The following is a 27,881-nucleotide window of genomic DNA, read 5'->3' as shown; positions in this document are numbered from 1 at the left end:
TAGCTGAAGTTGAAGTAGGCCAGCTTCTGCCCAGATTTCAAAGCTGGATGCTGTAATTCAATGCTGAGCCTTCTGGGGTCCCCCAGTGTGGCCTCGCCTCAACAGTATGCAAAAAAGACTGGGAAGACCACCCTCACCTGGGCCCCACCTGCCATGTAGGCGTGTCTTCCCCAAGTAAGACTGGTCCTGGGAAGGATGCACTAGCTCTGGTTCCAGACACCTCTCCATGAATTTACTTTCTATATCTCTTTCCCTGGAACACTTCAATCCCTTGGAAGAGAGGTTTCTGAGAGAGGATGAAAGGAGAGAGGGGAGCAGGGGGCACAGAGGATCGTAACGGCCACCTGCACTGGTCTCCACCCAGCTTGCTCAGCAGTTGGCCACACTGCACTCGGTGTCTCCATGTTTTTTGTTGGTTTTCATGTGAATACATTACCTGTCCTCCCAAGCTTATTTCTCCCATTTTATTTAATTACCAGCATTTATGTCTGTCCAGAGTCACTGCTTCACTCACCTCTTCCCTCCCTGGTCCCTTTTTCTCCCTCCCATTCCTCCCTTCCCCTTCTTTTGGTCAAACTGTTCCCTTTGTCCAGGGAGCTTCAGGTTTGGACGGCAGGCCTGGGCCACCGGTGAGTGTCACTTCTCCATTACCCCTCAACCCACCCACCCCCACCCCAGCCCTGGCCTGTAATCCCTTTCGTCTGTCCTGCTGTGGCCTCACTTCTTCAGTGAGGCGTGCCTCATCCCACCACCAACACCAGGAAGTACCATCTGTGCTCAGTTCACAAGTGCTTATTCACGCCTCTTGACCAAAGACAGCTGGCCTCCATCTAAATTTCCCTGTCTGTGGAATGCACCCAGGGTCCTCAAATCTGAATTTCCAGAACACTGGCTGTGGGGTGGGAGGCTGCTCCAGCAGCAAAGACTCTGTTCCTAAAGGAGTGCTGACTTCAGCCTGGGACCCCAGCCCTAGGGGTTTGGGCCGTGACTCATCCCCACCAAACACAACAGTGTCTGTATGTGCCCGTCATGCTGTGTTGTCTTCATGCTGTGAGCTCTGTCCATCTCCTGTCTGCCCACAAGGGCTTTCTAGTCCTGTGCAGCCACCAGTCTGGTGTGTATGTGGGTGGGGACCGCACTGATGGGTGAGGGCAGGTGTAGCACTTAGGAGCACACGGGCGAGTCCCAGCTCAGTGTTCTGATGGCATGTCACAACCACACCTTTCACTTCCTGTGGCACCACAGCTGCCCCCCACCACAGTCCCTTTCTTTCCATCCTCCTCGCACCTAGCACACCTTTCCCGGGTGGCCAGTCTGGGCTAGGGGCATTATCTGTGGCTGGAATCACGAGAAACCATGACTTTCCTCTCAACTAGTTATTTCCTTCATATTGGACAGAGGGGAGCAGTGCACATTCATATATTCTGTCCCCTTTGGACCTGAAGGGTTTTTTTCTTATAAAATCAGTAACACAACCTTAAAGGAAAATGTTTATGGGAAGAGTGATCCTACGCTGCCAGGACATTGACTGGACACTTCCTAGGTGTCGGGCCCAGCGCCAAATGTGTGACATGTATTCATCCATTCTAACCTGGCCGCAACCTAGGAAGCAGACACTCATGCGATTATTCCCATTTTACAGGTGGGAAAACTGATCCTTAGAGAAGCCAAGGAACTTTCCAATAGCACAGTTGTAGGCCTTTGAGGCAGGACTTGAAGCTGGCCAGGGACTCCAGAGTGCTATTCTGACACTCTGTCACAGATGTCCACAGCTTTCCTTCTTCCCTCAAAGGAGCCACCGAGAACATCTTATCCTCTATTTTACTTTCATGTAAAGTAAATCAGCCTTTCCCCACCTTGCTCCTGCCCTGCCTATCACAGCTACATTCGGAGCACCACCGGGAACCGCCCACAGGCCCAGGCCCAGTCCTCACGTCCTGAGCAAGAAAATATAATCACCGAGGCAGAGCAATAGGAAGCTTGGAAATATAGACTCCGTCTAGTCGGGCCATAAATTAGGAACCTGGAGAAGACGTTTAATTATGCCTTAGCAAGCCCTGCTGTGTCTCTAATCAACACAGCTCTGACGCTCCAGCTGCCCCCCGGGGCTGCAGCCCCGAGTCAGGAGTGCTTAGGACACACCTCCCTGCCAGGCCCGTGTCAGCAGACATCCGAAGCATACTAATCCACTCTCCAATCCAGCCTGTTCCCTAGGGCCTGGGATGGGGACAGAAGGCCTGGCCGGAGGCTGAAGGCCAGGGCCAGGGCCCACAGTGGGGGTGGAGTGGGCGGTGGCGGAATGACCCTCCCACGCCTGGCTCTGTGTGTGCGTCTGCATCGGTCTCTGTGGCATGAAGACCCTCCCGCTGCATGTGGAGCTGCGTCAGCCAAGGGGTGCCAGCCCCCGGCCTCCCCACCCCCGGGATGGCGTCGACTCCCTCCCGAGCGCTTCTGGGAGCAAACTAAGCAACTGTTCTGCCGTTTTCAGCCTTGGCAAGCTTGGTTGTGAAACCAAAGGGGTACCTTCCTCAAATCTGGCTCTGAGGCAGCGGGGAGGCGCTCTCTCCCCGAGGCCCCCAAACCCAAACAGGAACGCGGCCCAGTCCAATGACCGCCCTGAACAAGCCGGGCCTCGCCAACCCTGAAAACTGGGCCTCTGGACCTTGCTCATCTCCAGGTGTCGTGCGGGGCTCCCGGGGCTCCCCTCGGCGTCAGGACCCTCACCTCTGTGCTCTTTCACCTCCCCAGGGTACTCCAGGACCAATTGGAGTTCCAGGCCCAGCGGGACCAAAGGGAGAGAGGGTGAGTGCTCAGCGAGCCGGGAGCCTGGACCACCAGGACAGGGGGCCCTGCTGCCCCTCTCAGCCTCGGGTCCTCAGCCCCTGCAGCCCACAGGGCCACCGCGTCAGCCAGCCATCTCGGCCCCCATCCGTTCCTCCTCGACCCGGCAAGCACCTCATCCATGTCTTCTCTGGATGACCCTCCCAGCCCATGGGGTGGCAGGCAGGCCTGAGGTGCTCATTTTGTAGCTACAAGTGGACAGAGACTTGGAGAGCTTCCTTCACTCAGCTTCCGGTCACCTGGCATCAGTCCCAGGGGCCACACAAGGCCCCAGGCCCTGCTGTCAACGGACACGCCTCAATTCTGCAGTGATTTAGGGATACGGCATGAAACAGAGTGCCAGGTGGTGTTAGAAAACCTGGGAGACATCGAGAAGCCAGGAGACCTGTGCCTCAGGCCGGCTACCAGGGGTCACGTCTCCCGCAGCCAGGGTGGCGGGCGGAGGCAGGAGAGTTCCGCGCGGCGGCTCCTCCCAGCCTGGCCCGGTTTCCGCACCGCGGGGCCTGGGGTCGCTGGGGGCCCGGCCTGGGTGCTGGACCTCTGAGTGGCCGTCTGCTGGGCTCTCTGCCCGCGGGAGCAGCTCTCCCTCTTGCCGTCTGCCGCCGGGGGCTCTATCGCTACGCTCTCGGGTCCCACAGCTGGCAGAGGGGAGGGAGGAGAGGGTGGGGAGCTTCTGGAGAGAGGCGTGGGCTTCCCTGAGATCACCAGCCACTGGGGGAACCAGGGTGGCTGCTCCGAGGGGTGACACAGCTTCGAAGAGAAATCAGAGCTCTCTTCCTCTCCCCGTTCGCCCCCGTCTCCCTTGTCCGTGCCCGTTTCCTGCTCCTGTTCTCCCCACTGCTTCTGCCTCTGGCCAACTTGTACCCCCACTGTCCAGTCCTTCCTAAGCGCGTTGGGGGGCCAGGCTTCGTGGAGGGAGGGTGAGAGAGGCTTCCAGGCCCCCTCCTCGGGGCAGAGTCCTCAGCAGTCACCCCACCTTCACCCCGCCCTCCGCCCAGCCCTCGCTTCCTTGTTTGGGGGCGGGGGGTGTCTCTTTGAAGAGACTGGAAAGGTTTCCCAAGTTTTGTATGAAAACAGAAAATGGCTGACGGGAGGTTGTTACCATGTCAGAGAAGGCTTATGTGTTCTTTCTCCGGTTTCAGGGCAGCAAAGGCGACCCTGGGATGACAGGACCAACGGGAGCAGCTGGGCTTCCTGTAAGTCTCATGGGCTCAGAGGCTGCTCTCCACCTGCCCTGGTCCCCCCCAGAAGCACTGCCAAAACAGAACACCCAGAGCCTGGGGCAGAAAATCTAGGGCCAAGCGACAGTGCCCAGTTCTGTGGCGGTGGAAGCAACCGACAGCCACTAGCCCACGCGCTAGAACTTCCCCGCCGGGCACCGCTAGAGGCGAACCCTGGCGCACACGGCCCCTGTTAGGGAACCACGTCCTCAGCCGTGTGCACCGTCTAACTGGCTGTAGCAAACACAGATGAGCACCTTCCGCTGCAGGGCTCTGTGCTCAAGGCAGCGGGGGTCTCACAGGTGAATGTGCCACGGCCCGTACCCTCGAGGAGGGACCGAACCAGGTCCAGATCACCATCGGGCAAGGAGACATCTCCTGAGACGGGCAGCTTCCCACGGGACTGGCTTTCCATCTGCAGCCGACGTCTCCTTGCTGGCTTATAGAAGTCGGCTGCCTACGAGAGCCAGCACTTTGGTTTCCCACCCGCTTGAAGGCCATACACTTGTTCGTGGGTTCCATGCTCGGCTGTGCTTTGGCTAAGTAGGCACCTCCGGCCAGTCTTTGCCTCGTGCCCACTCCCCAGCTAAAGACAAGGGGAGCAGCCGGCACCTTGAAAAGAGGGGCTCGGGAGCTTTGGAGTCATTTTTCTAGCAAGCGGCTGGTGGAAGAGCCATGCAAATCCCTGCCCTTCCAGGAGAGGTCTCTGCGCCCAGACCGTGTCCTCAGCACGGACCATCTAGAAGAACTCGGCCGCAGGCCAGGGCATTGGTGCCGAGAGAGAAAACCAGAACTGTGTTTGACTTTACCCATAACTCGTTATCTGTCTCTAGGTCAAGTTCCTTGAGCAGTTTTCTCCTTTGTCCCCCTTCTGTAAAATGGGGATAATTAAGCCCGTCTCCGATGAATTAGGCACCGGTAAAGAGCATTATGAGCCTGGAAGGAAGGACGGTACGGCCATCCTGTGCCTTCTCATTAACCTGTCTTCGTTTCTCTGATTTACTGCAGGGTTTACACGGACCACCCGGGGACAAAGGAAACCGGGTGAGACTGAGTCCTCGCACTTTGGCTGTGGTTACTAATGTCATCATGGTGAGGTGAAATGACCAACTGGGGATTCCTGACCCAACATGGAAATACAGTCTTTCCTGATATAGCATCCTAAATTAAAAGGCTTTATAGTGAGGGGCTCCATCCATAGCATTACAGGGAGCCCGGGACCTAATCTTGAAATTGCAGCATGTATTTTTCCGCGTGGAAAGGGGAGGCTGAATCCCAGGGCAGCCGTCAGATTAGCATCGCCATCCAGTAACAGGAGCCACGTGCCCGGCTCTCTCTAGCTTGCCCTGATAATGGGCCCCTGAATGGTATTTTTATATCCGTCGTTGCTGTGTCCTAGTCTTCTGACACTTAGTTTTACCAGGCATCCCAGGCCACTGGTGAGAGAGAAAATAAATCCCAGTTCCAAGAACAAGCAGACAGCTGTTGTACACAGCCAACCCTTTAAAAAGCTATCCCAGCCATTATTTCTCTTGGGACGAATCGGCAGGACTATGAAACAAATCGTGCCTTTCGAGGCCCCCAGCTGCCCCTTTGGTTTCTGCCGTGTTCACCAAGACGCAGTTGCTGAGTGTCCGTCCACAGCACCCACAGCCACCTGATGGCACATGACACGTGGCACCTTTGTGCCCAGGAGAGATCATCCCACTGCATCTGACCGAGGGATGACTTTTGGGTTCCCTTCTAGGACGTCTCATTGGCTGCCTCATCACAGGGGTTCTCAGTGGGATGCACGTCCCCTAGAAGCCCAAGAGCATCTTCTAGTGGGAATAATACCCAAGGATCTTAGAGGTGAAAGAGGAGTGGGACGAACCGATGGAGAAACGAGGCCCTGAACTATGATAACGTGTTCTGAGTTCCCAGGACTGTTAGAGACAGAGCAGGTGGCTTCCAGAACCCCGGCCTTCCGCTGATCTTTGAACACGATAGCCGTGTTTATGGCTAGAACATGCCAGAATCTGTACGTTTATATCTGGCATCAATGCAAGTCTCTTCCATTTAAGATCGATTTATTGAACGCTTCCATATTCCTAAATTTTCCTTTCTGGCAGCTGGTCAAAAGCAATCAATCTGTCCCATATATCCTATGAACAAGAAGGAAGAGGCAGAGCGACCCCTCCCAGACTGTCCATGGGGAGCCCAAGTCTAGAAACCCCTGGAATAAACAGTTCTACTTCCAGAAATGGGCCAGCCTGTTCAGGCAGGCTGGGAAGCCCACCTTCGTTACTGTGGCATCCAAGAATTTAGGCCACTGAAATAATTGATCATTGCACCTCTCAGTTGACATACTAACCTTTCTAATTTATGTCTAAAGTGTTCCGGTGTTCTTTGTTAATTCGATTAACACTTGTTAAACCTATCTCTTATGACTTTTTCAGTTGGCTTGAGGCACCGGGCATTTGAAGGCTGCAAAGCTAGTCCTCCCATTGGTAGTGACTGTGTGCTCTAGAGGGCCGGCAGGTGGACAGGGGCGGGAGGCTGGTGGCTCTGATGCTCAAGGAACCGAGGTCATTGAATGAGCCGCTGAGTCCCCACTATCCAGTGGGGAAGTATTTCTTCTCCACTTGCTGTGTCCAAGGTTTTATACACTTCCCCCCAGTCCCACATATAAATCAGCAATATGTCAGTAAAAGTCAAGTCCAGAAAACAAGCAAGGTACCTGAACCTTCCTCTGAGTGCACCATAAAGAACCAGTCAACTCCTTCTAAAGGGCAGCTTTCCAAATCAAGGACCAGCTTGTTCTTCCATCTAAGACCTCTGACTCTCTGGATACCAGAACATCCTAGAAGAGTCCCACCTACAGCTCACCTCCTCTTCCAGACCTCTTTATACCACCAGCCCTAACAGGACTTCTAAGGGGAGAGATGAGGGTTTGGTAATGAAAGCCTACAAAATGAAGAAAGGTCCAGGCAGAGTCAGCTCTGTGCCCTGACCCGTGTTTTCTGGTGCCTGGAAGCTCAGAATGCTGACACTTTTGTCAAAGTAAAAGGCCAGGAGTGCTAAGATGACATTCTAGTTGGAAGCTTCACTGTTTCTTATGGAGATGAAGCTGGAGATGTTCAAGACGCCCGTGCCCACCGAGTGTGGAAGGGGGCTCCCAAACTTTGCCCCCATCACACCCGGGGTCCCCGTCAGAGAGGCTCGGGCGGGCTCCCCACCGTCTGTTATCCTATCTCACAGCCTTAAAGCCATGCTTCTCCAAGTACCGCCAGAGGATGGTCTTGGAGTCTCCTTTCTGCTCATGGAAGGAGGACAGTCCTTGTAGTGGTGGCCAAGGCCCAGAGCCCAAGATAGGCAGTTTTCCAAGGGGACACACATGCCAGGGGAATGATTCTGTCCTTGTCACTAGGGGCATTCTCCTGTCCATTAACAGCTCTGTGAATTTGGCCCAGGAGCCACTTTTAGGATGAAACAGTCCATCAGAGGATAAAGGGTGGTGTGAATTTGGCAATTTGGGTATCAGGAAAATTGGGTGTAACCGAGGAGCTGCCTGCAAGCCAGCCAACTGAAAGGTCTGAGAGTGTGCGGTGAGGCTCCTCCCACGCTGCGAGAGGTGCCATCTGGGGTGTGTGTGTACGTTTGTGTGTGTGGAAGTGTGCACGTGTGTGCCTGGGTGTACATGTGTGTGTGCACGTATGTGTGTGCACACTTGTGTGTGTGCGTGTCTTGCTTCCCCAGGCCCCCTTACCTCCTAGCTCTCTCTCCTCTGCTCTCTCTCTCGGCCTCAGCCTGCTTCTTCTTTCCTTTACTCCTTCACTATTTCTCCCTCTAGATATGTTCACCCTATTATAATAATCCCATAGCCCTCATCCTTTCCCTTCCACTCCCCCAACTTCAATTTATTTCCTCTAAACGCAGTTTTGTACATTTATTTATTTTTTTAAGAAACCCCTGCTGCTTGCCTCTCTTTGCCCCTCTCCCGTACCAGCTAGAATCCCCTCTGCACCAGGGCCCTTTTCATGTCCTCTTCGAGAGAGGGGAGCAGGGAGGATGGAGGTGAGGTTACTACTCTACCGTCTTTAAGGGGCACCCAATTAAGGCTATTTCCTGTGCCCTTAGAACATGACGGCCCAGAGTGCAAGTTTCCCATCCGGAAGGGACCACCGCTGACCCTCTGTGACCCACAGGCACATCATCACCATCCCCCACTCCCCAGGAGCTTCTCTCACCCTCTGAATTTAGGGAACTGTGCTCACTTTTGCACTGGCCTGACCCAAAGAGAATAAGGGGCCACATTCCTGAGAAAGTTTCCCATGGGGCTTCCCCCTCCAAACAGCTAGTGGTTTGGCTTGTCCACTGTCTGCAGATTAATCGTGCCATGACTTCCTCATTGGCGGGCATATCTTAGAGCCAATGAGATGACCCCTAAGATGCGTCTACATGTTTCCTCTTAAACACATCTCATTTTCTAAGTAAGCACCTGCATTTTAGAAAACTCACTTAGAAAGATGTGTTGGCAATTGCAGGCAACCTTTGCAATCAAGAAATGTGGGTAATTTCCAAAGACCTGGAGAAACGTCAAAAGTATTCTTATCCATTGCCTCCCTCTAAGGAACCCTGCAGCCTTCCACTGCGGGAACACGGTAGACACAAGACCGTGCCGCTGGCAGCAGCCGTGGCTCCTGTACTGGCTGACAAGAAGTAGCGATCGTTACTGCTCTCTTTATGAAGCCACTGTCATTGACGGAGCACCTACTGTATTAGTGCACATGTAGTATTGAGCGCTAAATGTGCACAAAGACCTCGCAACGAAGTTGTTTTTTTAACATCTATATTGGAGTATAGCTGCTTTACAATGGTGTGTTAGTTTCTGCTGTATAACAAAGTGACTCAGCTATACATATCACAACAAAGTTTTGAGGGAGGTATTATTATCCCCATTTTACAGATGAAGAAACTGAGGTTCAGAGAGGTTAAGTTCCCAAAGTCATGTGGCTGATAAGAGGCAAATCCTATTCTGGCTCTAGGCCTTTGCTCTGACCACTTGGCCACCCACCCCAAGGGACACTGTGGAAGCCCCCAAGCATTAGACAACCGGCCTTCTGTAGAGGAGGAGAGTTCCCAGGAAGACTCTCCAGGGGCACACTTGGCCCCTTTATAGAGAAACCCAACATATAAAAATCCAAACTCAAATTCATTACCAAGAATTTCCCATAGCCCCACTTTAAATGGAGAGTGACCCTGACACATACAAAACAGGGTTCAGTTTAGAAAGACAATGTTTACTGAAGCTTTTCAGAGACAAATGGATTTCTTGAACCCACATACCCACATACAAATAGCTGCCTGTGACTTCAGACCAGGATGGACCAGAGACACACATAAAACGGGAGGACCCCGCCGAGAACCAGGTGCCACCTATGAGCCGTGGACACACACGTGCCCTTGTACACACACGTGCGAGCACACACTAGTACATGCACACACTTGTGTACACATGCGCAAGCTCATATACACACATGCACAACCATGTATGTGCACACGCCTACACGCCGCATTCACAGCCATATGCACACACACACCCCAGGGCTCTAAACAAAATCACTTTGCCTCCTCATAGAATATCAAAGGGACGACAACCAGTTGGGACAAAAGCTGTCAGGCCAGACCCTTTCAAAAATGAACCCTCAAAGAGAAGGAAGTGGGTCTCCCAGGTTCATTATAGATGCACTCTGGGCTCAGAATTAGCAAAACTGGCCACCAGTATCATCCATCCGCACTTCCTCCCACCTCTGGCTCTCAGCCCTATTGCTCCCCGCCCCCTCCGCACCTGCCTTAGCCAAATTCTCAGGGACTGACCCCTAATCCTACTGGGGAGAATATTCCTAATTGAGAGAATCTATTTTTCCTGCTTTCATTTTTTTTTTTCTGTCTCTAATGTTAACACATGAATGATCCTAAAGTTTTTATGTTATTTTTTTTCTTGGACTAAACCGTTATTTACAGGGGGAGAGGGGGAAGAAAGGCTCTAGAGGGCCTAAGGGGGATAAGGGAGACCAAGGAGCGCCTGGATTAGATGCCCCCTGTCCATTGGTATGTTTCCATCTATCACTTGGTTGTTCTGGGTTTTTCCTTGAGGTTTGCAAGCTGGAAACAAAGAAGGCAAATAAAAAGATGAAAACCAAATGACTCCACTGATGCCACCAAAACCGACCTGCTCATGTGACTGATGAAATTCTGCCTGCTGTTGGTGTTGCCCTAAAACCACAGCTGCAAGTAATTCCCGCTAAAGCCCTTTCCTTTGAAGATGCCGAACAATTGATGTGTGGAAACGGAGACACCACGAGGAAAGGGATTTGGGAGCAGGCCTGGGCTCTTAGCTCCAGGCTGGCTTTGGAAGCCAGTGTAGCGATTGTGAAACCCACCCCGCATTTGCCTTCTTCGTTTCGTGGCCACCTCTGTGGCCAGCAGTTCAAGCTGTCTGAATCCCCACTTGGTCAGGATGCAGGACACTGGGGTTAGCGTCTCCTGAGGGCCATCTATGCCCCAAACTGGGCAGAACGAGGCCAGAAAGGGGCTTTCCTACACAGCCTCCCAATGCTCACCAGCCATCCGGCTAAAACCTGTAAAGCTGCAGACCAAAATCTGTAGACAGACCCCCACGAAGCCTTCCCAAACCAGCCAACGACGAACGATTCGTGGCACATATGCCGGGCTTCTCAAGTGTCCCTCAACTCATTTGAAGGTCCTGAAATTAGGATGGGCTGAAGTTGAAGTTCACCTGTGTTTACTCCGAGTGAGTCTAGATGGAGAGGGGGCGGGATGTACACGTTCCAAAGCTCAACTCTCCCAGGAGCCAGAGATAGCACAAAAACTGAACTGGGAAGACAGGAATCAACTGGGAACTGGGGTGTATTTGTAGATGCCTCGAGAGTCCTGCATCCTGGCCAGGGTAGGACAGGGCCTGTCCACGCCACAGTCGGAGCTGGCCAGCCTTGACCTAAATAATCATCGTGGTTGGTTTTGTGAACAGGGACACCGAGGTTTTAAAGGAGAGAAAGGGGAGCCGGGGTTACCAGGGCTGGACGGACTGGATGCCCCGTGCCCACTGGTATGGCATCACCCTCCCTTTCCTGCATGGCCAGTGTGGGCTTCCCCACGTGTGCGGCTTGTGCCTGTGCGCCTCTCCCGCTGCCCTGCACACTCCTGCTTGTCACTCTTCACTCAGTAGACACCAAGGGTCACCCTGCCTTAGCTGGTCCTCAGGGGGCTCCCGCCACGTTCCCCTCTTGCATGCAGAGTCTGCCAGGATGCTTTCTTGGCTTCCTCCTGCAGCTGCTTCAAAAGCCCATCACCTTAATGTGAGCGGCCCTCCCCACCCGATGCCAACCTTAGCTGCATCAGACCCTCCTTTCAGAACTGCTTCTAGACAAACCTGCCACCAGAAAGCAAGCCAGGGAAGTGGATTCTCAGGACAAGTTCTTAGGATTGTGACTTCTCTTCCTTCACACACTGCAGTTAGTTGGAAAAGCGTTGGCAAAACATTTCAATGAGATGCCTCAGTTGGCCCCATGTCCCGCTCCACTCCAGCATTGCACGATTTAGCAGAGGAAAGATGGGCACCTTATGAACACGGGGAAGAATGAGGAGTTCTAGAACCAAAGTAGAGGAGGGGGTATGCTGACTGTTCTTCTGGCATAGATCTGGGATCACTGCCCTGGCGACACCCCCAGAACCAGGGGACGGTCCAAAATCAGGATTCTGGATCCTGTAGGGTTCATCCTTTATGCTTAAATCTCAGAAGACACTACAAGACCCTCCCTTGGTTTCCCTTTTTTTTTCATCTTTAGGTGGTTCACAACCAAAAAGTCTGAAAGAACCTGGAAAGGTTAAGAATGTAGTTAAGGAAGGGAAGGGAGAGACAGGGAGGGAGGGGCGACATTTAGGACCCGCTCCCAAGCATGTCCCACCTAAGTGGTGGCATTTCTGGTCCTGCGGGGCCCAGTCCCTCTCCAAGCAGGGACACCTGAGGCTTCTACAGCAATCCTTTGAACATACTGCAGGGGAAGCAGGAGACGGCACTCCACTCCAAGGCAATTGGCTCAAAAACTTCCTGTTCTCCTAAATTTCTGGAGGAGGTTTGGAGCTCGTGGATCTAGTTTCAGACCAGTAATTGTCAGATGAGCATTCCCAGCCTCACATCCCCACCCCAGGGTGACACAGGAATTATCTCTGTGTGACCCTGACAGGTGACCATAGAGCCCCTGGAAGGGACTATTTAGGACCACACAGGCAACACGAAGGACGGCAGAGCAAGCAGCGTCGCAAGCCTCCCGTTCCCACCGCGCTCCCCACCTTCCCACCCCCACCTTGAACCCCCAGCATGCAGCGCGCACCGCACAGGCGCCTTTCTCAGCCATGGAATCTCCCGCGCCCTCCGCGGCACCTCCGTTAACCAAGCAGCCAGGCGTCCCCTCTGCCATGACCCTTCCCACGATCTGAACACTTGAGTTCTGACAACTGCAGCCCTGGCCTCCCTGCTTCTCACCCACACACTGTCACTCCCCTCTGCCTGCCCAGCCCTCCTCTGTCCCCCCTGCCACCATCCACGTGCCAGTGGGAATGCCCCTGTGGTCCACGGAGGCTCCTCTCCCTTCCAGAGACCGTGTGAAGTGTCGCATTGTGGCGGGCTGGGGAAAGGGACAGAGGTCCTCATGGAACCCTGGGATGCACCACCTCATCCTGCAGACCCTCCCCGACCCAGAGGGGACAATGAAAGTTATCTGGATTTGACCTTACTGGCATTTTCTCCAATAACATTTGTGTGTGACTTTTGCTGTGGAAGTGTACATGCCTTGCCTTTCTTGTTTCTCATTGTTGCTGTTCGCCGTCTCCTGCGCTGTGTTACTGTGGAAGTGGGGCGGGGCTGGGGGGCTGTTGATCGGGAATTTTAGTACAAGGTAACTAGACTTCTGCGGCCCCCGTGCAGGGCCGGCTGTCTGCTGGATGCCAGGTGAGTGGTTTTGGCACCTGTCATGGGTGGATGAGTAGGTCCAGGGCACAGGGTGCTCCCATTCCGGCTTCGCGGGGGCTGACCACTTGCTGCAGTCCCCTGAAACCTCGTGTGCGTCTCTTTCTCTGCCCTGGAGCCTGGAGTTCTAGAATCTGGGCTGCAATTCTAATAGACCCGGACTAAGAACCAGATCTTTGCCCTGGTTCAACCTCACCCTCCCCACCTGCCTCTAAGTGGTTTCTAGGTTCCCGCAGGGAGTGCCAGAGCAGCCAGGATAGCAGGGCCCGAGGAGACTCGGGACGTCCTGAGGCTGTAGGTGCTCCGGAGGTGCACCGGCAAAGGGAACAAGCGGCACCCGGTGGCTTCCCATTCCACCACTGCCTCTTCCCCCCAAGTCCCCAGCAATGGCTGTGCCAGGAGCCCTGCCTCCCTGCTGAAGGCACCTCAGGCCCACATTGCAATGCCTGTGAAATCACCCCTCCTCCTCCTTACTGGCCACCAGGTGGGAATTGCCTAGATGTCCTCCCCCAGCTGCTAAGGAAGAGAGAAAAAATCAGAGAATGGAGGAAGTGGGGGCGGTCGTTTCATAGAGCCGCACCTGCCCCAGGTTTTACGGAGGAGGAAACTGAGGCCCCCAAGCGCTGAGTGACGCCCACGGGCACCCCGCGCTCAGTACAGCCCGAGGGGAGACCAGCAGGCCTCTAGTCTGTCCTCTCCACAGCATTCAGGTGACCCCTGCTTGCTGAGCCCACAGGATAGTGTCTTGGCCTTGCACTGTAACTACATGTGAGCTTGGCCAGTGGGCAGACGGGCAGGCTTGCTTCCTGCCTCCTTTCGGCTCAGCCCTGGGGTAGAGAAAAGAGACAGACTATATCGGGGGGCCGCACCCTGATCGGCCGCCGCGATGTTTGTGGCCCTTGTTCCCCCTGTCCTGCTGCTTGGTGGGCCATCCCGCAGAGTCTGAGCCGTCTGCCTTCCTTCCTCACTGCAGGGTGAAGATGGCTTGCCAGTCCAGGGCTGCTGGAATAAGGTAAGGTTTCCCAGGGTTCTAGTGCCTTGGAGCAGAGGTGTCCTTGGGCTCCTTTCTCTATGGTGGAATAAAGCATGCACTATTTCCATTCTGGGCCTTTCTGCAGATGAGGTAGCAAGACATGGGTCAAAAAAGGAACAATCCCACAGGCAGGGTGCCCATTAAACACCCTCCCACTCACTGCACAAAACTGAGAACATTTAAAAATGATTTTTAAGGCATCTGCAAACCCAAGTGTATGGAAGTTCCATGTAGTCAGACAGATGACATCTTTATGCTTTGTGTGGTTAAATTATACAATACTTCTCCTGCAAGGAGTTCTAAACCATGTTTTAAAATTAGTTATTATTAGCTAGTCTCATAGTGCTCATAGGAGGCCATTTAAGCCATTATCCAGATATAGGAAATCTAAGTTGTTTAAACTATAAAGTCACATAGATTCTATACCTCCTCCTAGAGATCGGCCAGCTCACCACTCTACCTTGCCCCTTGAACTTAAGCTGTCAGAGCTCCATGCTTCTGCACATGAGACCTGCAACCCAACCTCAACCTACCAACAATGAGGTTTCATTTGTTCACACTTGCCCCTGCATTTGCCATCATTAAAGCCATCTGACAGCACTGGGCTGGGTCCTTACATGCAATCACCCCACTCATCCAGGGCCTCCAAAGTGCAAGGCTCCCCGGCATGACCAGGGCCACTGGTTTGCTAATCCAGAAGCCCAGCTTGGTCCTGGCAAAGGTAGCAGCTGCCATGCAGTCCCACCCACGGCCTCCCTCCACCTTGCCTCCCGCTCAGAGACTTCATGCCAGCCCTTTATCACTGAGGTCTCAAGGTGTGGGTTCATCCTCATTAAAGGGCTGGAGTCCACTACCTGCCTGAGAGTTTGCGCTTAGCTGATCCAGTCCTGCCCAGTGACAGCAGAGTCACACTTACAATGAGATGAATACAATCCTCCGGCTAAGTGCCCACAATCTCATTAGTTCACGCGATTCAGTAAAAGCGATGAAACCACCCAGGTACCTAAAGCACCCCTAACCAGAGAAAGGGAAAGCTCAGCCCTCAAGGGAGATGCCTCCCCAAGAATCTGTCTCTCTCGCTGTGCCTCGCCCTCTCGGTGAGTTCCTGTAGACCTAGTTAGCTCCAAGAAGAAGGAAAGGGGTGCGTTCCCTAAGAAAAAAGATTTTCTTCTTCAAGGTTGCTGTGGATGGTTAGGAGATAGAAATGGTTGGGCTTAGCAGGGGAAGAACAGCCTACTCTCGAGAGCTGCAATGTCTGGGAGAAGCAACTAGAGAGCCTGGTGTCTGTTGGTTCACACCATTAATTCATTTTGGGAAGATGCAATTAATTCAACAGCCAGGCCTCCAAAGGCAGCATAGGGAGAAAGTGCCCTCTAGTGGCCAGGACGGGGAATGACGAGAAAGTGGTTTCCCACCCTCAGGATGCTGAGAGCCAGCACCAGGGTCTTGGAACGAAGCGGGTTCCTGACTCCCCCAGTTCCCCTACCCAAAGCTCCCATCCAACCCAGGACAAGACCCACCTCGTTTCCCACAAGGGAAATAAACACTCACAGACCAACTGACACTAACTCCATGTTGTTTTGTGTTTGTTTTTGTTTTGCAGTGATGCCTCTAACCTGGGATTGGCCTGTGTGTGTGTTTGTAAATAGAATATTTATTTTTATACAGTTTCCACTTTTTGAAAATGCCCAACGTATGATGCATCTTACAGATTATTAAAAAAAAAGGAAAGCCTGCATATTTTGTACAGAAAATACCAACCTCTTCCCTTTTGTTTACAAGATGTTTTGTATACGTCTAAGACTCTAATACACTTTTCGTTAGTGAGTACGGCTGTACGTTTGCATGATATTTGTGCACACTTATTAAGTATTGAAGCTTAATAAATTATTGTGTTCCAGTGCCAAAGGGGGCCAACCAGCACTCAGGTGCTGGCTAGTTTATGTGTGACTTCAGAGATACATGGAGTTCCATGGTGTTTGCTAAGCTAGGTGTGTCTCAGAATATTTTAAACTCTTACGGATTTTCATTATTAAAAAAATTAAACATGGCAATTCTTGATCCTGATTCATCACTAAATTAAATACATTCTTTTCTTGTGAAATCAGGAAGTTCCAGAAGCGGAGGGTCCTCAGAAGTTTAATGGTTTGAACCATTAAGTCCAACAGAGGGAGGGCTGGGACTATATTAAGCAACGTCTATTATAATGTACCCCAAGTTCATTACAGTGCCACATGAAGTGTGTAAAGTTCAGTTGTGCTGAAACCCTCGAAGCCCCCAAGGTTACAAAGGGCTACTTGCTACTGCTTTTGTTTTTTGGTGGCTTTTTGGTTTGTTTTTCTTTCTTTTGGGGCTGCAATCACTAGTAGCAGCTATTGCTGACGATGGCCATTCATTTGCTATAGATTTGCAAGGTCTACTCACAACTAGCAGTTGAAAAGTTTGCCTCACAGCCATTCCGCTCCAACAAAGAACGCTCAGAAAACAGGAATCTGGGCAAGATATTGGCAATCTGAAGCTGTTTTTATTTTTTAAGAAGCAGAGTTTTACGGTTTTCTGTACTGTTCTTAGTATAGTGCTTATAAAGGTCTTGCTGCTTATAAATAAAATAAACCTATTTTAAAGTAGGTAAGTATTACCTATGGGGCAGCACACAGGTTTACTGTTACGTGTTACAACATAATTGGTGCTTCTAGAGGGCTTGAAAATAACGAAGTACTTGGGTAATTTAAACACCCCCCCTCATTTTGTTTGCACTTTGATGTGTCTTTATATGTATATCCTTTCATCATAGACAGTACAAAGTCACACTGAAACGGAGACCCTGTCCCCGCATGGTAACAGACACTCTAAGTTAATGAGCTTCACATTCGTGGGACCCCTGCCACATTGTGAGGTCGCACTCACAGACTCTTCATCTTCATGGGACCACCACATGCTGCCCAGACCCCAGGGACCTTACCAGCGTGCTTACCAAATATCCACTCAGATATTTTGGAAACCAGACACCTTTCTCCCCTGAGTCTTGGCTTCCTTGTTTGAAAAGTGAAGCAGTTGAATTAGAGCTACTGTCTGTGGTCATCTCTCCCCTCCACTGGTGGCAGAAGCATGAGGGACCCAGGCCCCAGCCACCAGCTGGTACACACTGCCCTTCCTACAGAGGGAGCATTCCAGGATGCCGCACTCCCCAATACTCCCGAGCCCAGGGATGCTCCTCGTCCCAAGCCTGCTCCCCAGAAGCTCCACCAGGCACAGTGAGGGCAAGCCTGGCCCTTTCAGGGGTTAAGACAATATTTTAATTTTCATTTCTTTTAAACTCAAAAGAAAAAAAATGAATATATAATCGTGAATCCAGCTAGGTTCTACCAGAGCAGTCATAAAATATAATTTTTTTGTATTTTTCTGGAGGAAGGAGTCTACATAGGCAAAAGTGCCCAGAGCCCCTGAAAGTTGTAGCACAGCTCTGCCCAGCCTCTGCTCCTGGAGATATGCTCTTGCCCTGGCTCCACTGACTTATGCCTCCTGCAATGCCACCCTCCTCACCTCCACCCCCTCATCTGAGGTCCTGAGGAATCAGAGTGTAACCTGGTTTTCCTAGAACCACTGCCTCATCCCCTTTCAGGGTCTCACTGGAGCAATCAGAGCCCATTGATGATCTCAAAATAGAGTCAAACATAAACTGGAAAGATCCAGAAACAGATTCTGTGTTAGCTGAAGACCCTGAATAACTCTTGAGCAAACCAAAACCTTACTCTGTGTCCATCCTGGTGTTATTATTCATTTATTTATTACACCTCAGCTAATAAATACCACAAAGGGTTCAAAGTCACTTGCAAGAATACAGATAATAAAATAGAAATATGTGTAAAAAAAGTTTAAACGTCAGAGTCAAGGAAAAATAAATCAGGCAGTGGCGGGCGAGCCCGGGATAGGCAGGGAAGAACCTCACACACTTCACCCCCAGGGGCCTGGCGGGCAGAGAAAAAAACCAATCAGCCTGGTTTCAGCATCCGCACTGCCCTCCCCTGGGGGGCAGTTCACTGAGGCTGGACCCTGTGTACACACATTGTCTCCCCCCGGGGTTTGGTGCCTCGTGTATCCTCAACCCGGACATGCTCCCCGTCACAGGGCTGCGAGCGGCACACCCCCAAACCCCAGACTCCTGACGTCAGGGAGCCCCAGGCCTCACTACTTGGACCTTAACCCAACTCAACTCCATGTCAGATGGGTTAGAAGCAGGGAGACAAATGGTCAGCAGGGGGGCTCGGCACTCATGCTGGCAGACAGGAGAACAGGAAGAGGCAGGTGCTAGAGGGACGTGCGGGGAGGCAGGCGGGTGCCTTGCAGGAGGAGGGATGGACCAGGGGGCACCACACAAGGCGCTGGTGGCAGAGAGGGCTCGGGGAGGTTAAAATGCTCACTCTGGTTCTGGGGACTTGCAGCCCCCCTTGTTGAGAGCTGCTTGCTCAAGGAGTGAGTGAGGCACCGAGCCCTGCCCTGGGGGCAAATCACGGCCCTGTTGGTGAATGTTCTCTGGGACCTGCAGGCAGCTGGTCTGGAGAACCACCTTCTCTGGTTCGCTCCCCTCCCCATGCGGTGGCACCAAGCGCACCTTGTAGCCGGCACTGTCTGCTTGGAGACTTGCAAACACCCAGCTGGACAAAAGACTGAGCCAGTGCCCTCGTGGGTGACAGTGTAACAGAGTCCTCTAGGCCCAAATAAGGACTCTCATCAAGGTCAGCCACTTGTGCCTGCGCAGTCATGAGGCCAAAGGAAGCCCCACCTCGCTCAGGAGGTGACGGCCCTTCCACACACCCCACTGCCCCATCGCAGCCTCCCCCAGTGCCTCCTTCCTGCCTGGTCTCCCTTCCCGGGGCCCGCTTCACCTGGCAGAATGGGATACCACAGACGTGGGGAGGGCCAGGGTCAGCCCGTGAAGCAGGAGGGCACTGGCTAGGCGTCAGGAGCCTCAGCTCCCAGCCCTTTCTATCTGGCTAACTATCTGGCCTGGGGCGACGCACTCCAAGTCTCAGTTTCCCCAGGTGTCAGTGACAGGTGACCTCTGACATCCTGAAACCCCCTGATTGCACTGACCATTCGGCTCCTGGAAGGACTGGGATGCCGGAGCATTCCATGCCCCTCCACCTAGAGTCATTTTTGGCTGTGACAGTATCGTGCATGGAGCTAGCCTTGCAAATCTGTGTGCCGCATGCGTGTGCTTCATAATCCTGAGTGACAAGACTCCTGGACTTGCCCTGGGGCGTGGGTGAGCGGAGCAGCTTCCCTGGGGCAGCCGTGGCTGCAGAGATGGGGTCTCTCACAGAGGTGTCCACGCTGCTGCATTCGTCAGAGTCAGCAGTGCAGCTTTAACCACCCGGCATGCGGCTGGAGCCCCAAAGCCCCACGAACGTACAGGGACACTGCTGCCTTCCTCACACCAGGCTCCCGGCTCCCCTCCCGGGGCCCCCCACACACACCTGCAGCCTGGCCTCGCCCCCTACCCAGCACCTGGACACACTCTCAGGCAACTCGAGATGTCAAGCACCTAAGACTCCATCCACACCACCAAAAAGAGGGCAGGCCACTGATGAGTGACCCAGGAAAGAGGAGGAAATCCACACAGAGACGGAGGACAGAGAAGGAAGTGGGGGGCCAGGGAGGAACGGCAGCGCATTTCTCCAAGGAGGGGAACTTGCAAGGGACGGGGAGGAGGGCACAGGGAAGGGAGCTGGATTTTCGGCCAAGGCAGAATTCCACATGCAGTGACCCTCCAGTTCCTAGACCAGCCCTGCCTCTGAGGAGGGGGCAGAGCTGAGCCAGGGACGGAAGCCTTGCACCACGGGGGCCTCCCCAGCAGGGCCTCCCTTTCCAGGTCTACTCGCTGACCCCGGCATGCATCCTCTGCTTCCCCCTCCACACCTGGCCCGTGCAGGGCCCTGGCCCTGGAATGCCATGCTTTCTCACCTGTCAAAGGTCTACCTCCTCCTAAGGCCCAGCTCAGACTCCATGGCCCTGGGAATACCTCTCTGGGTTCCTCAGCTAGATGAGTCTCCCCCCCGGAACAACCAGGAACTCTGCTTTTCTTCCTCCACCTTCTATTAGCCTGGGAAAGTCGGTCTCCCATATTAGACAATGAACTCTTAGCGGAGAAGGACTTTCTCATTCACTGGGCTCCTGAGGGACCTAGCTCAGGTCTCCCTGCCAGGGCCCTGGCCTGGGCTCATAAACGCCCCTGACCTGCTGAGTTATCAATCTACTTTATGAAGCACCTACCATGTGCAGGCATTGGGAGGCAGCTGGGGCTCCTAGCGACTGGAAGACACAGCCGGCCCTCCAGGAGTTAATGGGGTGCCCAGCAGCGCAAGGCCTGTGCTGAGTGCTAGTGAGGGCGCGTCTGAGGAGGCCAAGGCCGCCAGCGTGGCCAGAATGAAGCGAGGCCTGGGGGGTCCAGGAAGGAATTAATAGCAGAGGAGGAGGAGCTGACCGCTGCAAACAGGCGGGCCCCTCCCTTGCCACATCCTCATAGAATCTTCCAGTGGGCAGGATCCTGGGCCACGCCAGCTTCTCAAATCAGGGGAGGGCAAACAGGATTGTGGTGGAAGGGGACAGAGAGGTCCAAACAGGGAGGGTACCTGCCAAGGTCACCAGGTCAGTGGGACCCCCGGCTCGGGGAGGCACCCCTACATGCCCATCGCCAGCAGGGCTCTTCCTCCAACACTCCCTCTCTCTGCCTCCTCAAGGGCCAGAGTCCATGGTTAGTCGCCAAGAAGTGAAGCCAGGCAGCCTGAGCCTTGGGGAAAGCGCCTTCCCCTGGAGGAGGGTGAAGACGGAGCGGCCTCCGGACAGAGGGTCGCGGGCCGAACCCTTCCCGGGGGTCTGGCTTGAGGGGGTGATCAGAGGGTGACCACGGGAGAGCGTGGGACACCTGCGCTCTCTAAGGGCCAGCGCTCGGCCCGCAGAGCGCAGGCTCACCCCGCCTGTCTCCCCAGCTCTCTGCTGGGGTTTCTGGCGCGACCCTGCAGCTAGCGCCCTCTGCTGTTGCTGCGCCGCAACGGCGCTGGATGCCCTTTGGTCAGGGAAGAATTGTGGATCTTTGAGAGACCTCTCTGCAGAAGGGGCCGCCAGCATTGTCACACTCTGACCTTGGAAGCCTCCCCAGGAGGCTGCGGCCTGAGGCCGGTCACCTTTCCCAGCTCCTTCTCGACAGATTTCCTTTAACTTTCTTTGGTGCTGCCACGATTAACCCTTTAACTTCCTGGGTTCTTTCAAACGTCATAAGCTGACCAGTGTACCAAGCTGCAAAAGCAGAGAGCGTTTGTCTTCGAGAGGAAGGCACAACGGTGTAGTAGAGGAGAGAAGCCCACAAGCACTTCTGGGCGATGAGCTTGGATGTCTGGGCTGGCCCTCAGAGCCAAGGGCCTCACATATCTGGTCTGCAGTACTGAAACGACGGAGAGAGGCAGCAAGCCACCTATTTGCAAGAGGATCTGGAATAAACCTTCATCCTTTAGCAAAATTGTTGAAGGGACAGTGCCTGGAAATTACCCTTCACTGCCTTCCTTCTCCCTCGGTCACCATATGCAGAGGCTTGGTGGGTACCACGGGGTTTTTACTGCCAAATTAACCAGCCGCCCAACGCTCCTTCCATCCCTGGGGCCACAAGAGAAATCAAAAGCATCCCTATATGACATGATACATGAGTGAAGGGATTTGAGGACTTTCAATGACTCACAGGATCCTGGACATCTGCATATAGTCAAATGGTCTGTGTCACCTGCCAGCAAAGCACCAGCTCTGAACCAACAACGTTGGAGGAAGACAGATCCATCATGGCCGCCTTTTAAAGAGGAAACTGCTGGTGCCTGGGCTCACTTCACTGTAGAAATGCAGTGAAATCGCCTGCTAAGACACATTTTTCTTGCACTCCACTCATTCCAAAGACAAAGTGTTTTATTGCAAAAGTCTGCCAAAATAAATGTGCCTGCAGCTCCCCCAGCCAGTGGGAAGCACTCTGGCCTGGGAGGAAGGAGGTCTGCATGCTGGACCTGACTGCCCGGGGCCGGCTGGGCGACCTTGGGCAAGAGCTTCCCATGCTCTGAGCCTCCACTCCCTCCGTCATCTGTAACCTGGGGCAGGTTCTGCCTACCTCACAGGCCATGGAAGGACTATCTCCATGAAAGGAACTAGAACACGGGAAAGGGCCGCATAAAGGTTAGACAAAGAGATGGTTAGTATTCAGTTCGGGGAAAAACCTTGCTTTTTGTAGCCAAACCTCAATTAACTGGAGTCACTTGAGAAATGGTTCATTAAAATTTCTGGCAAAATCAGGTTCAGAGCAGGCCCTCTCGTGTCCACACAGAGGGCCTGCTTGACAAACAACATGGACACTGAATAATGGAGATGTGGAAATGGTGGCCAACCTGGGGGGGGTGGGGGGGCCAGACAGGATGGATGTGGACTGTCCCCGCTCCCCAGAAAGTTGCTTTTTAAAACTAAATTTCCTAAATGTTCATAGGGGTTTTTTTTCTTTTCCCTAAAAAGAGAAGAATCAGCAATTTTTTTTAATCTTTCCTTAAAATTCCGATTACCCATATCCCTGGTTGAATGAGGATTTTTCTCTTTTGCTGATTCCAAGGTAAGGTGTGTTAGTGGGAATTCCGTGGCAGTCCGGTGGTTAGGACTCCTTGCTTTCACTGCCGAGGGCATGGGTTCGATCCCTGGTCAGGGAACTAAGATCCCTCAAGCTGCGCAGTGCAGCCAAAACAAAAACAAAAACATAAAAAAACAGCCAAAAAAATAAGATGCATTATTATTATTTGTGTGTGTGGTACACGGTCCTCTCACTGTTGTGGCCTCTCCCGTTGCGGAGCACAGGCTCCGGACGCGCAGGCTCAGCGGCCATGGCTCACGGGCCCAGCCGCTCCGCGGCATGTGGGATCTTCCCGGACCGGGGCACGAACCCGCGTCCCCTGCATCGGCAGGCGGACCCTCAACCACTGTGCCACCAGGGAAACCCCTAAGATGTATTATTGATTCTGGGCCTGTACCCAACTACCCAGCAGCCCCGCCCCACTTCTTCTTTTCCCCGCCCCCCTTCTGCGACCCACCTGTGCCCTCTTGGACAGTGAGGCCGAGATTCCCCATGCAGTCAATCTGTCATCTTAAGTTTAACAATCATTACCTTGGTATTTCAGTAGAAAAAGTTCAATTGCACTGTGTCTTGCAGGAAACTTCAGTGCAGTTAATTGAAGGTTTAATGTATTTTTAAAGTGAGTCAGAACCTAATTTTCTGAGTTGCATAATGAAAATCAACAGCTTATCTGACTGATTATATAGATTAGGGAGTAGGAAAAAACGGTTTCCAAGAGTAATTCCTCAATGATAAAAGTGCTCATTAATTACTTTTTTTCCTCGTGGTAATTATTTTTGGTAAGGACCTATCCATACTTCAGGCAGTGGGTCTTTTCTATGGAAGAAAAAAAATTACCTGCATATAGTTTGCTGATGGTTTAAGTTTCCTAGCATGTCTGTTTTGATGTTAAGGCGAGATGTCCTCTTTTTTTTTTTACTAACTGTTGCATTTTTCCTACGACTTTTAAAAGTTATTTCCTCCGAGCTCTCCTTTGGGTCAAAAGCGCCTCCTGTGAAGGCAACCTGGTGCTAAGTTCCTGGAATGAAGCATCCTACACCCTGTGCCCACCCTAGGTGTCCCCAACAGCAGGCTGTCCCATCCTGACCCCTGCAGGGACCCCTGTCACACCCTAGTGCCTTTTACCAAAAAAGAGGTCATCTTTCAATGGGCAGGACCTCTCCTATCTCCAGGTCTGTCACTGGTCTCCATGGCGCCCCATCGCCACATCCCTGCAGTGCCCTGGGCTTGTTTCTCCTCCCCTTGTCAAGCAGATGGTGAGAGCCTGGAAGGTTTCTTCCTTCTTGCTGCTTTTGTCACCTTCGCAAATGGTTCCCAAGGCCTCTCATCAATCTCTGACCGCACCCCCAGAAGGGGTAAGACCCCTCAGCCTCTCAGCCTGGACGGTCTTCTCAGCCTTTCCTTTTGGTGCCCCCTGAGGATTTCTCACCTCCTTACCTTGCATCCACCCACATCCTGTTTTCTTCATTTTTCAGTTCTCTCTCCATTCACTCCTCAGCCTCAGACCACGTGGCTCCCTCGGCTCTCCTATCCTCATTTCCTTCTGCCTCCCTCCCTATCCTCTGACCACCCCCCCCAGCTCCCCCACACTTCCCGCAGCTCAGTCCATGAGCATCATTTTAGCTCATTTGAGCTCAGCGCTGCAAAACGAGGCCCCTGGGGAGAAAGATCTGCAATCTGGTCAATGTGTGTGACAGCTTTTTTTCCTACCAAATTCTCCTAGTGCCTTTCATTTAAATAGAGTCGTTGACAGATGTATCATTCACCTATTATGTTCCCCATAAGGAGAGAAAGCCACACCTTTGTTTTATTTTATTTCATTTCGGGTTTCTATTCTGATTCTGATAAAACATTGTTTTTAGGACCTACTGGTGAAAAAATGCTTTGTTTTCTTTGTTTTCTGGTTTCAGGGTCATAAGCAAAGTCTCTAGGGTTTTTTACTGGTTTAAGTTCAATAAGTCAGAGAAACTTCTCAGTATAGACCTGCGACACGCCGCTTCTCCAGAGGAAGGCGGCAGGCTATGGCGCAGAGTTTCCGCTTCCTCACCCTTAAAATGAAAGGATGAGACTAGATGTAATATTCTGTGAGCCCATAATTCAATAGCTTGTTTGCTGATTTCAACAGATCAAATGCATTTTTCCTTATGCCTATCAGGGATTTGTTTGGTTTGGTTTGGTTTTTAACCATGTGGGTGTCTATGTTTTCTAATTTAAAGAGGGGTTCGGGACAACCCCGGTGGCACAGTGGTTAAGAACCGCCTGCCAATGCAGGGGACAAGGGTTCACTCCCTCCAGGAAGATCCCACATGCTCATGTGGAGCAGCGAAGCCCGTGTGCCACAACTACTGAGCCTCCGCTCTAGAGCCTGTGAGCCACAACTACTGAGCCCACGTGCCACAGCTACTGAAGCCCGCATGCCTAAAGCCCGTGCTCCACAACAAGAGAAGCCACTGCAATGAGAAGCCCGCTCACCGCAAGGAAGAGTAGCCCCCGCTCGCCCCAACTAGAGAAAGCCCGCGCGTAGCAACAAAGACCCAACGCAGCCAAAAATAAATGAATTTATAAAAAAAAAAAAAAAGAGGGGCTCTGGCTCAAGCCTGGGTTCAGAAACACTCCCTCCCCGCTGAACCTGGGTGGAAAAGTTGTTTTGGACAAGGAGGGGCGACAATTCCCTGTGCCGATTTTTTCCTTTGGGAACCCACTTGGTTTCCTTCCATGCATGAATTGCTGGAATCTGGGATGAGGTCTCTAATACATGATGAGACGTTCAGAGAAACCCAGTGCCAAGTATTTGTGGCAGAAGTCATAAGAGCTGGTCTTTTTCTTAAAAACTGACTCTTTGGTTTATAGCTTAGCCAAAAGCAAGCCAGCCAGTTCCGCGGCCATCCAAGACCCCTCAGTGTTTCCCATGAATGAGCAGGGGCGTCTGCAGGGTTCCTGCCACCATGGCCATTAAAGTTCAGTGTGTGCTCCAGAATGATCAATGTAAGAAGGTAAATCGCTAAGTGGCTCTGTTGTTGTCCTATGGCCAAAGGGGTGTATAATTGTGTTTAAGAGAAAATAGCAGCTGTGTCTTATGTGCTACTGGAAGGCGTTACTGCAGGTTCACGCAGGACGAAGTGATGTCTCTGGGAATATGACTGTGCATGGACCATGTAAAAACATGTGTCTTCCAAACCCCTGCCCAGCAGGGGTTGAGGCAGAAGAGAACAATGTTTAACTATACCAACTGGCCAAGAAATATGCTGTTCCCTGGCACACAGACTCGGAGGAACTGGCTGGCTCTCCGTTGGGACACAGTCTCCAGTCCCCCTGTCCAAACGTTAACCTAATCATAAAGCAAGCAGGTCCCCACTTGGAAGGAGGCCCTAAAAGAAGTCTGGTTTCTCCAGCTGAAGTTTTCTGAGGTAGCTACTCATGCGGGCATCCCTTACCAACTCCTGAGGCACTCACATTGGGCTCTTCAGAGCAAGTGCATTTCTGAACGTCAGTGCTCACAGCTCACAGCCCATCCATCCACAGCACTGCCCGTGGAGGAAGACGCCTTCCTGGGGCGCTGGGGAACAGGGGCCTCTTAGGCTTCTACCACCAGCCTCACAAAGGCATTCAGTGGAGGGTGGTGACCCCAGAGCATGACAGCCCAAGGCCTTAGCTTCAACCTTGGCCTCTCTCTACTGACCACTGGGACCACTTCTGGGCAGAATCCCTGTGCCTCATATCCTACTTTTCTCCGATAGCCAGACTGCACCTAGCACCATGACCTTTTACATTCATGATCTAAAAAAAAGTCTCCAAAGAATTTTAATTACTCCAATTTAAGTTTGAAAGCTTCCTTTATAAGAAACATTATAGAATCTCATATCATATTCCAGCGATTCAGCAAAAATGCCATTTTACCAGGAAAAAAAACCATGAAGGGCAAAATGCCTGATTCCCGTATTCCCAGCATTACCTTTCTGCCTAACTGGACTTTGCACACTTCCACTGCAATCCCAGGCTGATCTTTCCAGCCTGTTTATGGAAGCAATTGGATTTTATGCATTTGTTACTTTTACACTTTCATTTAAGCTGTTTTTGACTTGTGATTTGGTACATCTGGGGTACAATGTTTAAATGCACAGTATTTTATCTCCATGATGAGCTTGATAATGGAACAGAGTTTCTTTTGCTTCTCACAGCCTTCAGATGATTTCAGAAATGTTTCAATCTTACACACCCATTGATATATTTTGTGCTGTGGCTCACTTCATACATGTAAATATCTTCTGTTATATCTTGGTATTTTAAGTACTGCCTCTTTTTTAATTGTGATCATTATCACTATTATTCTTTTATCATTCTTAATTTTGGACATTTTTTCTGGTGCACTCAATTTATTTTTCTAATCACCTTTGATATTTTGGAATTATGTTAGTATTCTGGGTTGGTAGACATAGGAAAGCACTTTGCTTAAGCAGTGAGCCAGCTCTCTGGTAGATACTGACATTAAAAGACGATCAGTTCTTTTAAACACTACCTATATGGTCTTCTTCTCATTATCAGGTGCTATTTCTACAAAACTTGTTCCTCTGCTGGATTGTTCTGTCCTTCCCATTTCTGACTTTGATTTTTAATTTCCTGTGATTCAATTTGCCAATGCCCGATCATACCGGGTCAAAGACAGCTTTCTGCCTTGGCAGTGGGGCCTTCACTCCATTTCAGTAACTTCCAGGCTACAGGTGAACCACAGGGAAAACATCCCAGGTGGTCGGGATATGCCTAAGGACCTATGACTAGGTGGCTTCACAAGGGGCTTCTTAAGCGTTCTGAAGTAGAGGGCAGAGCCCCCGGCTAACCCATACCCACATCTGTTTGAAATCTCTTGCCTCCCATTTTGCCACATCCAGGCAGGCCACAACCTGGCATTCTGAGTAACTCCATCCCAGCCACTGTGACACCAGGGTAAGGGCCCCGAGAGGGGGTCAGAAGACCCCGTTTCGGTCCCAGTCCTGCAGTGGTGCAGTAAGTGACAGCCCTTTCTGGTCCTGGGTCCCATAAAGTGCAAAGCTGGATATTCTTTGCAACTGGAATACTCTCTACCGGAAAATGTAGCTGAGCCAATGAGCC

General features: G+C 52.1%; 1 protein-coding gene and 1 long non-coding RNA gene across 10 annotated transcripts in view; one reads left to right on the top strand and one right to left on the bottom strand.

The window, feature by feature from the left end:
• The window catches only part of COL13A1 (collagen type XIII alpha 1 chain), a 143,740-nt gene extending 127,548 nt beyond the window's left edge, over positions 1-16,192 (top strand). For 3 of the 9 annotated variants that reach the window (XR_009559419.1, XR_009559421.1, XR_011376809.1), the window contains 6 exons: positions 594-629; positions 2,749-2,802; positions 3,984-4,037; positions 5,070-5,105; positions 11,095-14,104; positions 15,729-16,192. Coding sequence is in view for 5 of the 9 variants with exons in the window: in XM_060286742.1 (XP_060142725.1) it covers positions 594-629; positions 2,749-2,802; positions 3,984-4,037; positions 5,070-5,105; positions 10,068-10,250 (363 nt within the window). In the remaining 4 variants the exon portion in view is untranslated. Of the gene's footprint in view, positions 1-593; positions 630-2,748; positions 2,803-3,983; positions 4,038-5,069; positions 5,106-10,067; positions 14,105-15,728 lie in introns of those variants that run through there. The other 6 variants (XM_060286744.1, XM_060286743.1, XM_060286746.1 and 3 more) reach the window with 6 other exon arrangements.
• The window catches only part of LOC132593671 (uncharacterized), a 94,209-nt gene that overhangs the window by 15,242 nt on the left and 51,086 nt on the right, over positions 1-27,881 (bottom strand). The window lies entirely within an intron of this gene.

Source organism: Globicephala melas, chromosome 16, assembly GCF_963455315.2.
Source record: "Globicephala melas chromosome 16, mGloMel1.2, whole genome shotgun sequence".
NCBI lineage: Eukaryota > Metazoa > Chordata > Mammalia > Artiodactyla > Delphinidae > Globicephala > Globicephala melas.
This window is presented reverse-complemented; position numbering and strand designations above follow the sequence as displayed.